General features: G+C 44.3%; 1 protein-coding gene and 1 non-coding gene across 5 annotated transcripts in view; one reads left to right on the forward strand and one right to left on the reverse strand.

The window, feature by feature from the left end:
- Positions 1-12,623, reverse strand: part of PSD3 (pleckstrin and Sec7 domain containing 3) — a 550,392-nt gene that overhangs the window by 348,084 nt on the left and 189,685 nt on the right. For all 4 annotated transcript variants that reach the window (XM_036838889.1, XM_036838891.1, XM_036838890.1 and 1 more), the window contains one exon: positions 12,205-12,600. In XM_036838889.1, coding sequence (XP_036694784.1) covers positions 12,205-12,600 — 396 coding nt within the window. The remainder of the gene's footprint in view (positions 1-12,204; positions 12,601-12,623) is intronic.
- Positions 6,533-6,604, forward strand: TRNAE-CUC. The gene has a single exon. It is a non-coding gene; the product is annotated as a tRNA-Glu (tRNA).

A 12,623-nucleotide genomic window follows, 5' to 3' on the forward strand; every position in this document is an offset into this window, starting at 1 on the left:
CGCGTTTACTGTGTGAGCGTACCCACAAGTCCATGTGACCACAAGTTTGTGACCACCAGTCTACAGGCCCAGGCCCTCTCACGCCTGATACAAGGGAGAACAACTTGAACACGGTACTAGCCGCGCTTTGTTCACGCTTGCTGAGCTCTGAGTAAGGCAGGAGAAAGGCCGCTGACCTCGCCCCGCACCGCAGCTCTGCTCTGCTAACCCTCACAACCGCCACCCCGGGTTCGCTCCGCTCACCGCCCCTGCTCCACGCGTGAAGAGACTGAGGGTCGGGGCAGTGAAGTAACTCACTAGAGGTCAAGCGGTAAGAAACGGAGGTAAGACCTAAACCTCTGAGACTAGGACTCCTCAGTCCAGGCTCACACATACTCACCAACACACCAATTACACTCAGCTGACTACCCCAGACACCCAAGCCCTGGGGTTCTCACCGGCCTTGGGGTGTCCATGAATCTTTTAACTCCAAGCATCTCAAGAATGGAAGTAATATCAACGCACTGGCTCTGGCCCTTTACCATCTGACCCTAGAGCTGCCCTGCATATGCCCTGGCCTGAACGTGAAGAGAGACCTTCCCAGAGAGAACTGTGGAGCTCGTCCCCTCAGCTCCAGATAAAAACTCCCTTTACCTTTTTTCTTTAGATAACTGACTATCTTTGAAGTTTCAGAACCAACGCCAAATTCTAAGACAGATCATGTCTCTACACTAACAGCACAGCCAACTTCCCTTTAGAGCAGTGATACACCAAAATAAGAGTGGCAGCCTTGCGCAGCAGTCAGAATGGACTCCACTGAAATGACAAAGCTCAAGCTGGTGACCTCCCGACGCCTGAGGTTTAGTAGAAGGCGGCTGGCAGCGCCCGGGGCGCAGGAGCGCAGAGCAACACCTGCTGGCCTCAAGGGGCAGCACAGCTCCACCAAGGGAGCATCGCACTGCCCAGACATCACAGCCCCGTACAAACACACCCTCCACGCTTCGGACATCTGCCCAGACATCACAGCCCCATACAAACACACCCTCCGCGCTTCGGACATCCTTGTTTAGAAAACAATATACAGGAATTATCATTCTCCTAAGTTTCTTCTAAGACTTTCTTACAATGTTTTTCACTTGAAATAGAAGTTTAAAATCCAAGGAATTTTCTGTAAGTACAATCACACATAATCCAGCACTGCCTGGGACCAGACAAAGAACATAAAGTCAATTCCAGTTACCTTTGTCAGCAAACAGCTTGCCCGTAATTTTGTCACGAATACAAAGAACATCCTCTGGTCCCATCTGTTTAGCAGAACTTCATCATCGGCAAGGGCTCTTTCAATGCACTTCTACAGCTGCTTCCTTTGGGAGCGCAGACTGCTGCACCCTGACTCGGCAGCGACATTCTCCCAGAACGCCACTGTCCCCTCAGGGCTGCGGGGTAAGAACTTGAAGTTGCTGAAGGAGTACTTCCCCTCGCCCCGCCTCCCCTCTCCGCAGGCAGCCCCCCTCCAAGAGAGCTTCAGAAGTCCAGATCCTGGGAAGCCACGCATGACCTCACAAACCTCCAGCTTAACTCTTTAGAAGCCAGGAGGCCAGCTGACTACAGGGAGAAAGGACAACTGTGCTAGCTTATCTGGAGTGGCTGCTGCTTATGTGAGAAAGAGAGTTTGTCCAACATCATTTGAAAAAGAAGAAAAAAAGTGCTAATCTCAGCATTGTTTTTCTTAAGTAGCACTACGGTTTTTGAGGTACTGTTTTTAAAGACCATCATTTCCTACAGCACACACATTCTGGCTATAAAGGAATGGCTGAAATAGGCAATAAATAGATCTGATTCATTTATATTATATAAAATTCACCTGTGTTAAATTCACACCTAATTTTATGTGATTTGTGTTTTCCTATTTTCTAGCTTTGTTTCTGTTTTTCTGCTGTCGTTAAATGAAAAGACTCATTTGGCCTTTTGTTCAAACCCTGCTTTAGACAGCCAGAAGTTAAGACAGACAGGCAACACTCACAGCTGTCAGACACAGGCAACAACTGCCACCAAGGCATCTGAGAAACTGGGACCTACAGGACTTGGGGTGGGGGTGGGGGGGCGGACGGAATGGACGCGCACCAGGCCTAACTAATGGATAACAGAGTCCGCATCAGAGCTCCTGAAGAGAAAGGAGACTGGTTTCGCTTCATTTTTTCCCCATGCTTTCTCTTTAAGCTCCTGCTATTTTTGTTGGGATTTGGGAATTATAAGGATCAGGAGGTAAAATAACTAAAAATTACTTTATAAACAGAAGTAGATAAAATTACATACTCTCAAAGAAAATGTAATATGCCCCTTCAAGAATGCCTTGGTTCACCCAGAAAATGATTATAATTTACTCTCCAGCAACTTTATTCCCAAATATATACCTAGCCTACAAGACAGCCAAAATGTTAATAACTAGGCAAATGGGAAAATTAGTTACAGTGTATATTCATGCAATGAATATTATTCAGCAAATAATTAATACACTAGGGCTTTATGAATCAGTAAGAATGAATTTGAAATGTTGAGCAAATAAGTGAGTTACAAAAGGAAACAAGATAGCACGTATATAAAGTTCAGAAACATGTGAAAGAATACCATATATTGTTTATGGATTCACACCTATATAGGCACAATACATGCCCACAGGTCATGGTGACCTTTAGGAAGAGAACAAGAGGGATGGGACCAGAGAGGCAGTGACTGCAACATTTTATTTCTCAAATTGGCTGGCGATATGGAAGGTGTTTATTAACTTTTACACTTCTGGGTGTGCCTAGGACGTGCAGAAGTTGTAAAAGTCAACTGCGTGATGACTGCCTTTCAAGTGGATTCAGTGGCCTCAATCTAGAAAATTAACACAACAGGAGGCAAAGAGATTAATAAGCCCTCAACTCTCCACTCTCAAGCCCCCAATCCAAGCAGCTGTTCCTAACTCTGCCTCCACCTGGAAAGTCTCCCCCAGCCCACAACCATGTCCACACGCCCACCCAGTCCTCCAAAGCCCATGCTGGAGTAGTCCTGGCCTCGGAACCTTAGCGCCCCGCCCACTAGGCCCTGTTCCAGAGTGATCTGTGAAGTTATCTGCCCCCTCTTTGGGAGACACCTAGTACCTAGTATAGAGCAGCTGCTAACTGAGTTCCTCATTCAACAAAAACTGGGCACCCAGCATGTGCTGGACGCTATAACAGAGGTTCTCTGAGTCTTAAATCTAAAGACTTGTGAAGTTCACTGCCTAATAGGAGGGACAGGCTCAGACCTAAGTATAATATTATATGATGAACCCTAGAATAGTTGCTAAGTGAATGGAGTGTGAATAATGAACATTTATAATTTTGTTTCACAATAATAATTATTCAATACCTCTTAATTTCTCTATACTAAAGATTTCATATTACTACTCTTGACTAGAAAATGTCACCTTTGTGTCGAGGTGCAGCTGCTAGATAGAGTAATTATGAAGAAAATAAACTATCATTAAAACTCCTCACCTTCAAGTAATCTAAGGCTCTTAGAATTATTATTACAGATAAACAACACCCTAAGTTGATCTGACCATGGTACACTCACAGCAGGTGACTTTGAGGAAGTTTTAAAGAGAACAGTTCAAGCAGTGTTATTACTTATAATAAGAGCCAACATTTTTTGAGTAATCATCAAGTGACAGTAAATTATTATCCCTTTTCCCAGATAAGTAAGCTGAGGTTTAGTAGAGATAATTCACAAAATATGAGCCAAAACAGTCTGACTTAACCCACACTCTTCACTAAGAAACCATACTGCTTCCTAGCAGGAAAATGGGTCAACCTCTATATTTCTAGAGCAGGGATGGGCACACTGTGATCACTACACCAAAGGTGACACAAGAAATCATTTCAAAGTTCACAGCCAGGGCCACTCACTTTTATGAACCTCTGTTAAGAGATTTCTCCCTGCCAGTAGCACAGTGACATATAACAGGCCTGCCCGCCCCTGAGAACAGGGACTGTCTTACTCAGCTTTGTATTCTGCCTTTAACGGTTTCCCGTGCTTCTCAAACTTTAAAGTACTCATGAATCACCTGGGAATTTGTTAAAATACACATTTTGACTGAGTAGGTCAGGGGTGAGGTCTGCATTACACATTTCTAACAAGCTCCAAAATGAGAGGTTGACAACTTAGGCTGAACATGAGCGTCTTTCCATGAAAAGCTTCTGAAGCTGTCACTGCCTGGGTACCACCCTCGACCAGCAGAGTCATAATCTGTGGTGGCAAAGCATGGAGAGTGCCTCCTAATTCCAGCTTCAGAGAAAAGTGCCTGGGGACGGAGGCCCAAGCACAAGGGCATGAGACGCTGTCAAGGCATTTCTCTTAACATTTAGACGCTAGATGGTTTAGAGGGAGTTTACATTAATCCTCATTAGCATGCATGAGAAAGATTATGTTCAACTCGCCTGGCACAATGGCCCTATGGTACTGAATAGCAGGGCTCTGCTAGGAGCTTGTGCCAATTTAAGACAGTTTACAGAAAGCGTCTAAGACGCAGGGGAGAAAAAGAAAAACAAGATTAAAGCACTGGAAACATACCCATTTGGAGCTCTGATAAATTGGTACTTCTATGTAAAAGACTTTCAGAGAACTTTATTTGGAGAAGGTCTCTGTCTTTTTTTCTTCCGCAGCGGATCAAGTCTTGTGTTAAGTGACCTCTGCTGAGAGAAAACGCTATTGCTTCCTTTAAAAGTTAAATATCGCACTGATATATGAATAGAAAGATTGCTGCATCACCCTGACCAGTTAAAATAACCGCCAATCCAGTTTTTATTTAGAGCTATGATTCTCCTTGTAATAACATGTAACTCCAACGTCCTCTATCATTTGAAGTCTTTCAATATAGTCTTGGATGAAAGATCACCCACTTAGCCAGCACCCCACAGCACTCTTCACACCAACATCCAGGGCACTACTTTGTATGTCTTAAGGTTTAAACTACAGAATTAGAATGTTTCTGGGAAACCCTGTTTCAAATCCAGGACCATTTCCTGAAGTCATCACCAAGTTATACAAGAGACTCCAGCAAACAGAGAGAGGCCAAACCCCCAGAGCCAGGGCCAGGCCTGCCTGAGAGGACAGCCACACCGGCTCCCTGACAGTCAGACACTGCTGGGGACTGAAGGCGAGCACCGAAGAGCCGCCCAGAAACTCCCGTCAGAGGCATACGTCCTACCCAGGTGGCATCAGAAAGCCGCACGGGCAGCACCCAAGGGCTCCCATGTGCACCTCTCTCCAGCCCGGCCTCACCCGCTCCCCGCCCTCCCAGAGCTCACCGCGAGCCTCCCCTCCCAATGGTGACTCCGAGTCTCTGCATATGAAGGGTCCTCCCTCTCCTCAAATTCAATCTGTATAAACAGACCCCACTGGGAGGCGCCCTCCTGCAAACCCTGCTGCTCCCCCCAACTCCCGCTGATTGTTTCCTGACTTGGTACGTCACCCACACTGGAAAGCTCACCATCACTTTGATGCAGCCCCCATGTCCTAGATTCAAACACTCACCAAATCCTTGCATCTTTCCTTCTTTATCAGGCTTTTTCTTATTTATTTTCTTATATTCTTTAGACTATTACTCAGACTACTGCAAAACTCATGATAAAAATGAATATCCACAAACTAGAACTTAGCAAATTCTTACAACAGAACTGTAAACTGAGTGATAAGGTCATTTCCATTTTACCAGTAAGGAATGGGAGGTTCCTAGAAGTGAAATAACCTACCCAGGACCAAGCAGCCAGTAGAGAGGATGATCTGACCTCCTGTCTTCTGATCCCAAATCCCCATATTTATGCCACCCCACCACAGTACATTGAATTTTATTCAGGACGTCCAGTACCAGGTGTTTCAGACAGCTCAGAGGCTGACCCAGGGCCTGAGCAGGCGGTACACTGGCATAACAACTCTTCTCCAGGTTACCACTGTGGTTAGTATTATCATTATTTTACAGTTATCTCCTACTACATGCTAGGCATTGTGAAACCACTTGATTTTCTATTCTTGATTTTTTTTCACTTAATCTCATTTGCTTTTGAATAGGTGTTATTCATTCCATTTTACACTTGGAAAGGTTCCCAGATTTTCTGTAACTTACTCAAGATCACACCCCCAGTAAGTACCTGAGGCAGGATCTGAACCCAGATATGACCGGCTCTGAAGCTAGGAGAGCCCCTGCCCTCAGCAATGAGCAGGGGCTCCTTTGCAGTTAAAAAAAAAAAAAAGAAATCATCATCACAACTGCTTCAGGAAGCTAGAAAGAGAAAAATGAGAACCTATTTTCTACAGAACAACTTTTAAAACATGAGAGAAAAGGCCTGAAGAGATCACCAGAGCAGCAGGAATGAACCTGAGAGGCAGGAGCTCCCCACCTGGAGGACAGAGGAGGTCAGCCAGATCCCCCAAAACAAGTTCACAAGATCAAGGTCTTTTCCTGTCACCAGCTTAACTAATGTCACATGATTTTAATATTTTACATTATACTAAAATACCTGCAGGGCATTCCCTGGCGGTCCAGTGGTTAGGACTCGGCACTCTCACTGCCGGGGCCCAGGTTCAATCCCTGGTTGGGGAACTAAGACACCACAAGCTGCGTGGCACGGCCAAAAAATAATAATTAATTAATTAGTTAATTACTTAATTAATTAAATACCTGCAGGCTTTAAGTTGGGATGTCAAAAAATATTTGAAATCGCACTTCAACAAATTTCTCTAAGTACTAATCTTGTTTCATGTGACTTTTCCTAGACAGAAAGAAACTAAAGAAAAAGAAAAACAGGAAGAAAAACGATACTTCCAATGTCTGCACTTCATTTGAGAAAGCGGAGAAGGCAAGAGGAAGGCAGAACACCCGCAACTACCAGCTGGAGCGGACCCAGCTGAGCGGAGCACTCCCCAGGCGTAAGAGCTGCACACAGACGTAATCCACCCGCTCTGCGGGGCTCCTCGGGATCCTGAGCGCTCTCCGAAAGAAAAACTGGGAAGCCGAGACGTGGAGTATATATATCTGTCACACCAAAAATGTAATTTTAAAAGGCAGTTGTGTGTATTTCAGAGAATCAAAAGAGAAACTCCTGTCATATGGCTGTATTTGCTGTCCCTTTTCCCATCTGTCCAAGCCCAAGCTCCATAGAAATAAATAATATTCAGCCCTACTAATGGTGACAGTGACCACATTTGTGCCCTGCAGGCTGCAGGTCAGGACTTACTGACTACTGGAGCTGCAGTCTTCAGCTGATGGGCCGGAGAGGGAGAAGCACCCAGACACAAAGGAACCCATTGGCCCTGGGTAACTGTAAGTCTCTAATTATCCTTTCTAATTTTGGAGCCATGTGACTGGATTCCACACAGCACTACTGAACCCGCTAGCTAGCCTGAGTACTCTGCAGCTGGACCACAAAGGGAGGGGATGCTACTCTTTTCTCCTTCATTAAACTATTGTGTTATATTCACAGGGTGAGCTATTTCCGGATTGGCATGCGGCTCTCTGGTCAACATCAGTGTTCACAGCACCTGAGAGAATTTAACTATTCCTGCCAAATTGATTCCAGGATCTTAAGAGGTGTTTTCAGCTTATAATGAGTTATCTATTTGATACTGCAAAGGTACATAACCCTTTAAAAGACAAAGAGTCAGCACATATACTCTCTACAGACGTCCTTTCCAACCCTATTCTAGAATATTACAGATTTGAAGTATTTTCTTCTTTGACTTAAGTGGAGCTCAGTCCCGCTCTGGCCACAAAGCCTGGCTAAATCCAGGCCTGGGAGGTGTTCCTGAGAGGGAACTAAGGTGTGCTGAAGTGCCACAGGTCCCCATCACCCTCCCCGACCACTCCACCTTTCTTACAGGAAGCAACACAATTAACAGTGTCATCCTGTGTTCAAAAGAAATCACTGTCAGATACCGCCACTGAAATAATCTTTAATGATGTAAAAGCATATACTGATATAGAAAAGTATTTAAAAATATACCTAGGTAATGTCAGGTAAAAATATTTTTGTTTTGGGATCAAAAATAAACGGTCTCTGGAGCCTGACTGCCTGGGTTCAAATCCTGGGTGTGGCACTTACCATTTGTGTGACTTTGAGCAAGTTACTCAACTGCTCTGAGCCTCAGTTTCCTTATCTGGAAAATCAGAACATTAATGTTCCTTTCTCTTAGCTTATTATGCGAATTAAGCACCATGTCTTTACTAAAGAAAGAAAACCTATGGAATACATATGATGCATAGGACATAAGATGGTGTTTAGAGACAACCTAAGGTAATCTTATAACACTGTCTAACACTTTATACATCAAAAGCAGTACCTCAACAGGAATGGGCTTAATTGTCTTGGTTCAAGTCCAGCTAGAATCAAAGCAGCATTATCAGCGCAGATTAGTCTTACATTCCCTTTCCTTTGTGCTTTCCTCAGAGTTCACTTTATCCAACACTGTCAGACTCCCCAGTCCACTGCCAAGGAAACAGGAGAGACCAGTGAGTAGAGGTGGAATGCTAAGCACGTGCACTTGTTTTATTTATCACTTCTGCTGTGTTGTTTTATCACAACATTTATTAATAAATGAATTTTTTTCTCCTTGAAGCCTAACACTTTGGCCTTGAGTGCCTAACAGAAGGGAGTCAATCGGGGTGACAGTTGTGCAGTCAGCGTCCTAGTCCAGACTTCCTTAACAGACTCAGTACCTCTATCTACTCCTTACCTCTGCAGAGGGATGTTTTAATGCAGAAGAAATTTTTAAAAGCCTAATCATTGATTACATTAAAAAATTTATGGAGACAGGTTTATTAACAATTTGGGAATTTTTTCTCTCTCTTTTTTTTTAACATCTATATTTATTGGAGTATAATTGCTTTACAATGGTGTGTTAGTTTCTGCTGTATAACAAAGTGAATCAGCTATACGTATACATATATCCCCATATCTCTTCCCTCTTGCATCTCCCTCCCGCCCTCCCTATCCCACCCCTCTAGGTGGTCACAAAGCACAGAGCTGATCTCCCTGTGCTATGCGGCTGCTTCCCACTAGCTATCTGTTTTACATTTGGTAGTGTATATATGTCCACGCCACTCACACTTAGTCCCAGCTTACCCTTCCCCCTCCCCATGTCCTCAAGTCCATTCTCTACGTCTGCGTCTTTATTCCCCTCCTGCCCCTAGGTTCTTCAGACCCTTTTTTTTTTTTTTTTTTAGATAACAATTTGGAAATTTTTTTCTAAAACTGAACACACACACCACCACCACCACCACCCACCAGCTCTACAATTACCAACTCAGACTTACAGCTCCATAAATATATGGCATGAGAGAAATTAGATCAAAAGAGAGAATACAGATATGAAACCAGGCAGTCTAGAACAGTCAATGTACCTGGTCTAGGAGTCACGCAATTTGAATTCTGGGGCAAGATCTGTCACCAGGTAATTCTATCCCACCCAACTGGGACTCAGATTCTTTACTGTAAAACAGGGTTAGGCCCCCTTTAAGCTGGAAAATATCATTATTCTTCAACCCACGATTCCTCTGGTGCTACAACTTCTCCAAAGCACCAAGAAGGCAGAGAAGGTAGAGAAAAATATGAAAATTATTCCAGATTCCCTAAAGTTTCTTAGAATGATTGAGCCCATCCTAATTTTTAACCCTGAATCACCACACAAAAAACCTCCTCCACCTATACCTGCTTATTATCTTATGCCAAGTCCAAGAACACAAATGGCGTGCCCTTGCCAAGCTGGTCTGTCCACATCACTAGCAGTGCTCAAGGAAGGGTGAATGACCACCGGTCAATCATGTGGACAGTGCCAGAGCCCATCTCTAACATGCTTCTCATTCAGTACTGGAATTCAGTCTCATGGCTGGGCAAGATCTCACGGTTTGACAATGCAGGTGACACAGCTGAAACCTTATCTCAAGTTGGCCTGAAGTATACCACTGTCCACATCTGAGATGCTAAAATACTATAACCTACCCCAATACTCTCTCTTAACTACCCAGCTTTGCCCTACTAATGACTGGCACTCACGCTGGCCCCAACGATGGCTGCTTCCTATTCTGAGTCTGCAAACTACACCTTTGATAAACCTTTCACCTCCCTGTTCTGACTTGCTGATGTTTACCTCTTGTCTTTACTTACTTACCCTCCCTGTGGCTTCTGCAGCAAAGCCTCTCAGCCAAAAACACCTCAGGTCCCCAACAACTTCAACTCACTCCAGAAAGTTGGATTGGAATTTCAATGAAATTATCTGCATTTTACCACAACTTACAGTTACCCGAGATGATGGTGAAACTAAACGACTAAAGCGGCACCATCCACCCAGGGACACCCCCCTCTCAAGGATGTCCCCTCAGAGACACCCCTCTCTCTGGCCCCTTCTAGAAACACCCCCTTCTCAGGGATGCCCCCCTTCCCTCAGGGACACCACCTCTTAGAGATCGGGCATAAATGCGGGTTTATCAGCCAGTTCTGATTCACACATTTGCTCCAGCTTCTACTTGGTACAAGGTACTGTGCTAGGTGCTTTAATCTATATTAACTCTTTAAATCTCATGGCCACACAGCATACCAAGTATCATTAACCCCACTATGCAAATAAACAAAGGGGGTTTCAGAAAGAATAAGTGGCTTGTCCAAGAAATTCAGACCAAGGTCTTCTGCTTCTGAGAGTTGTGTGACCCAAGAAGACAACCAACATCCATGGTCTATCTCACATGGAAATTCATAGCGGCAACGTTACCATGTGCCAGTCTTGAATGTGCTCATCCAATGAACTATAAACCTATAAACTGCTTATAGGAAATACTTAACATAGAACAGACTGATCATAAAAACAGGCTCATTAGAAATCTGTAATATGGGGACTTCCCTGGTGGCGCATTGATTAAGAATCCGCCTGCCAATGCAGGGGACATGGGTTCAAGCCCTGGTCTGGGAAGATCCCACATGCCGCGGAGCAACTAAGCCCGTGCGCCACAACTACTGAGCCTGCGGCTCTAGAGCCTGCGAGCCACAGCTACTGAGCCCATGTGCCACAACTACTGAAGCCCGCGCGCCTAGAGCCCGTGCTCTGCAACAGGAGAGGCCACCGCAATGAGAAGCACGCGCACCACAACGAAGAGTAGCCCCTGCTCGCCACAACTAGAGAAAACCCACGCGCAGCAACGAAGACCCAACGCAGCCAAAAATAAATAAATAAATTTATATATTTAAAAAAAAAGAAATCTGTAATATGTATACTGACTTTAAAAAAAAAAAACCACTGACATTTTTTCATACAACTTTAAAATAGTTTATCCCCATTTAACCTCCCCTTCACTTCCCCAAACATGTGAATTAACACACTTTAATTCAGGAAAAACATATTAAAACTAAATTCATAAAATGATTAAGAAGTTTAGCATTCTCTGCCCACTTATGGAGATGCTGAAGGACAGGTAAATGACCCTAAAACGATGAATGACAAGAGATGAAATGCTGGATAATCCATAAAGAGACAGGGAATCACTAAATGACAGGTACAGCACATAAAACCTACATAATTTGTGATTTTGTGTTCTAGGGAGACTTAAATCCTAAAGTAGAGAGAGAAAATAAGTATTTATGGCGTTGACCAAGGGATCAGCTCTACCAAGCACCCATATAATTAGATCTTCCCCCACCATCTCAGGAACACGAAGACTTCCCAGCAGAATGGGACCTCACAGAGCAAAGGGCCAAAAGAGATTATAGTGACCATCTAATCCAACACCCTCAACTTACAATCAAGGAATCTCTGGCCTAATCAAACAACCTGCCCCAAGTAATCAACCAATGCCAGTGGCAGAATGAAAGCCAAGATCTCCCAGTGTCCCTTTCCCAGCACCAGGCCACTGCTACCAAAGCTGCATCATGCGAGCTAATACATACTCATCACCCACAAGTATTTGTTCAGGATCCAATTTACATATGGTAATACAAGAAATGCTGCCAAATAGAATGTCCACAGGTTGCCAATTTGGCAAACCACTAAATTGTACTCTACCTGCCCCAAAAACCCAAATTACTTTTCACTCACATCATTCACTTATATCCAAAGAAACCAGCCAAATGCTTTTCAAATATGTTCCATGCTCAGATTTCCCAAAGAAAAACCGCTACAAAAACCACCAGCACAAAATTAAGAGAATGGGACCAGTACCTTCCCCAGAAAGCAATCTCTGAGGTGCCTTTCGCGTAGGTGGAGTTACTGGAGCCACTCAGCCCATTGGCGATCCCACCAGAATAGCCCATCACTATTCCACCATCTGCGGAGATGCTCAGGACGTCCTGCTGTCCTCCCATTGATGTCCTCTCCAGGAACTGACCGCCTTCTTTAATGCGCTGTTGTATCATTGGAGTGAGGGGCACTTCAAAGCTAAAATAGCTATCAGTCTCTGAATATAAAGTCTCCAAGGACTCAGCACTGTAGTATAAAGAAGTGTTGTCCAAAATGGTTTCAAACTGGGAGCTGTACACATCAGTGGAGTCCTCTGCACAACCGGACCCAAGGATATCATCATCTCTGGCCCGAAAGTGTTCCTCTTGCTCAAGAATCCTGGAAAGCACATAAAACGGACG

Source organism: Balaenoptera musculus, chromosome 21, assembly GCF_009873245.2.
Source record: "Balaenoptera musculus isolate JJ_BM4_2016_0621 chromosome 21, mBalMus1.pri.v3, whole genome shotgun sequence".
NCBI lineage: Eukaryota > Metazoa > Chordata > Mammalia > Artiodactyla > Balaenopteridae > Balaenoptera > Balaenoptera musculus.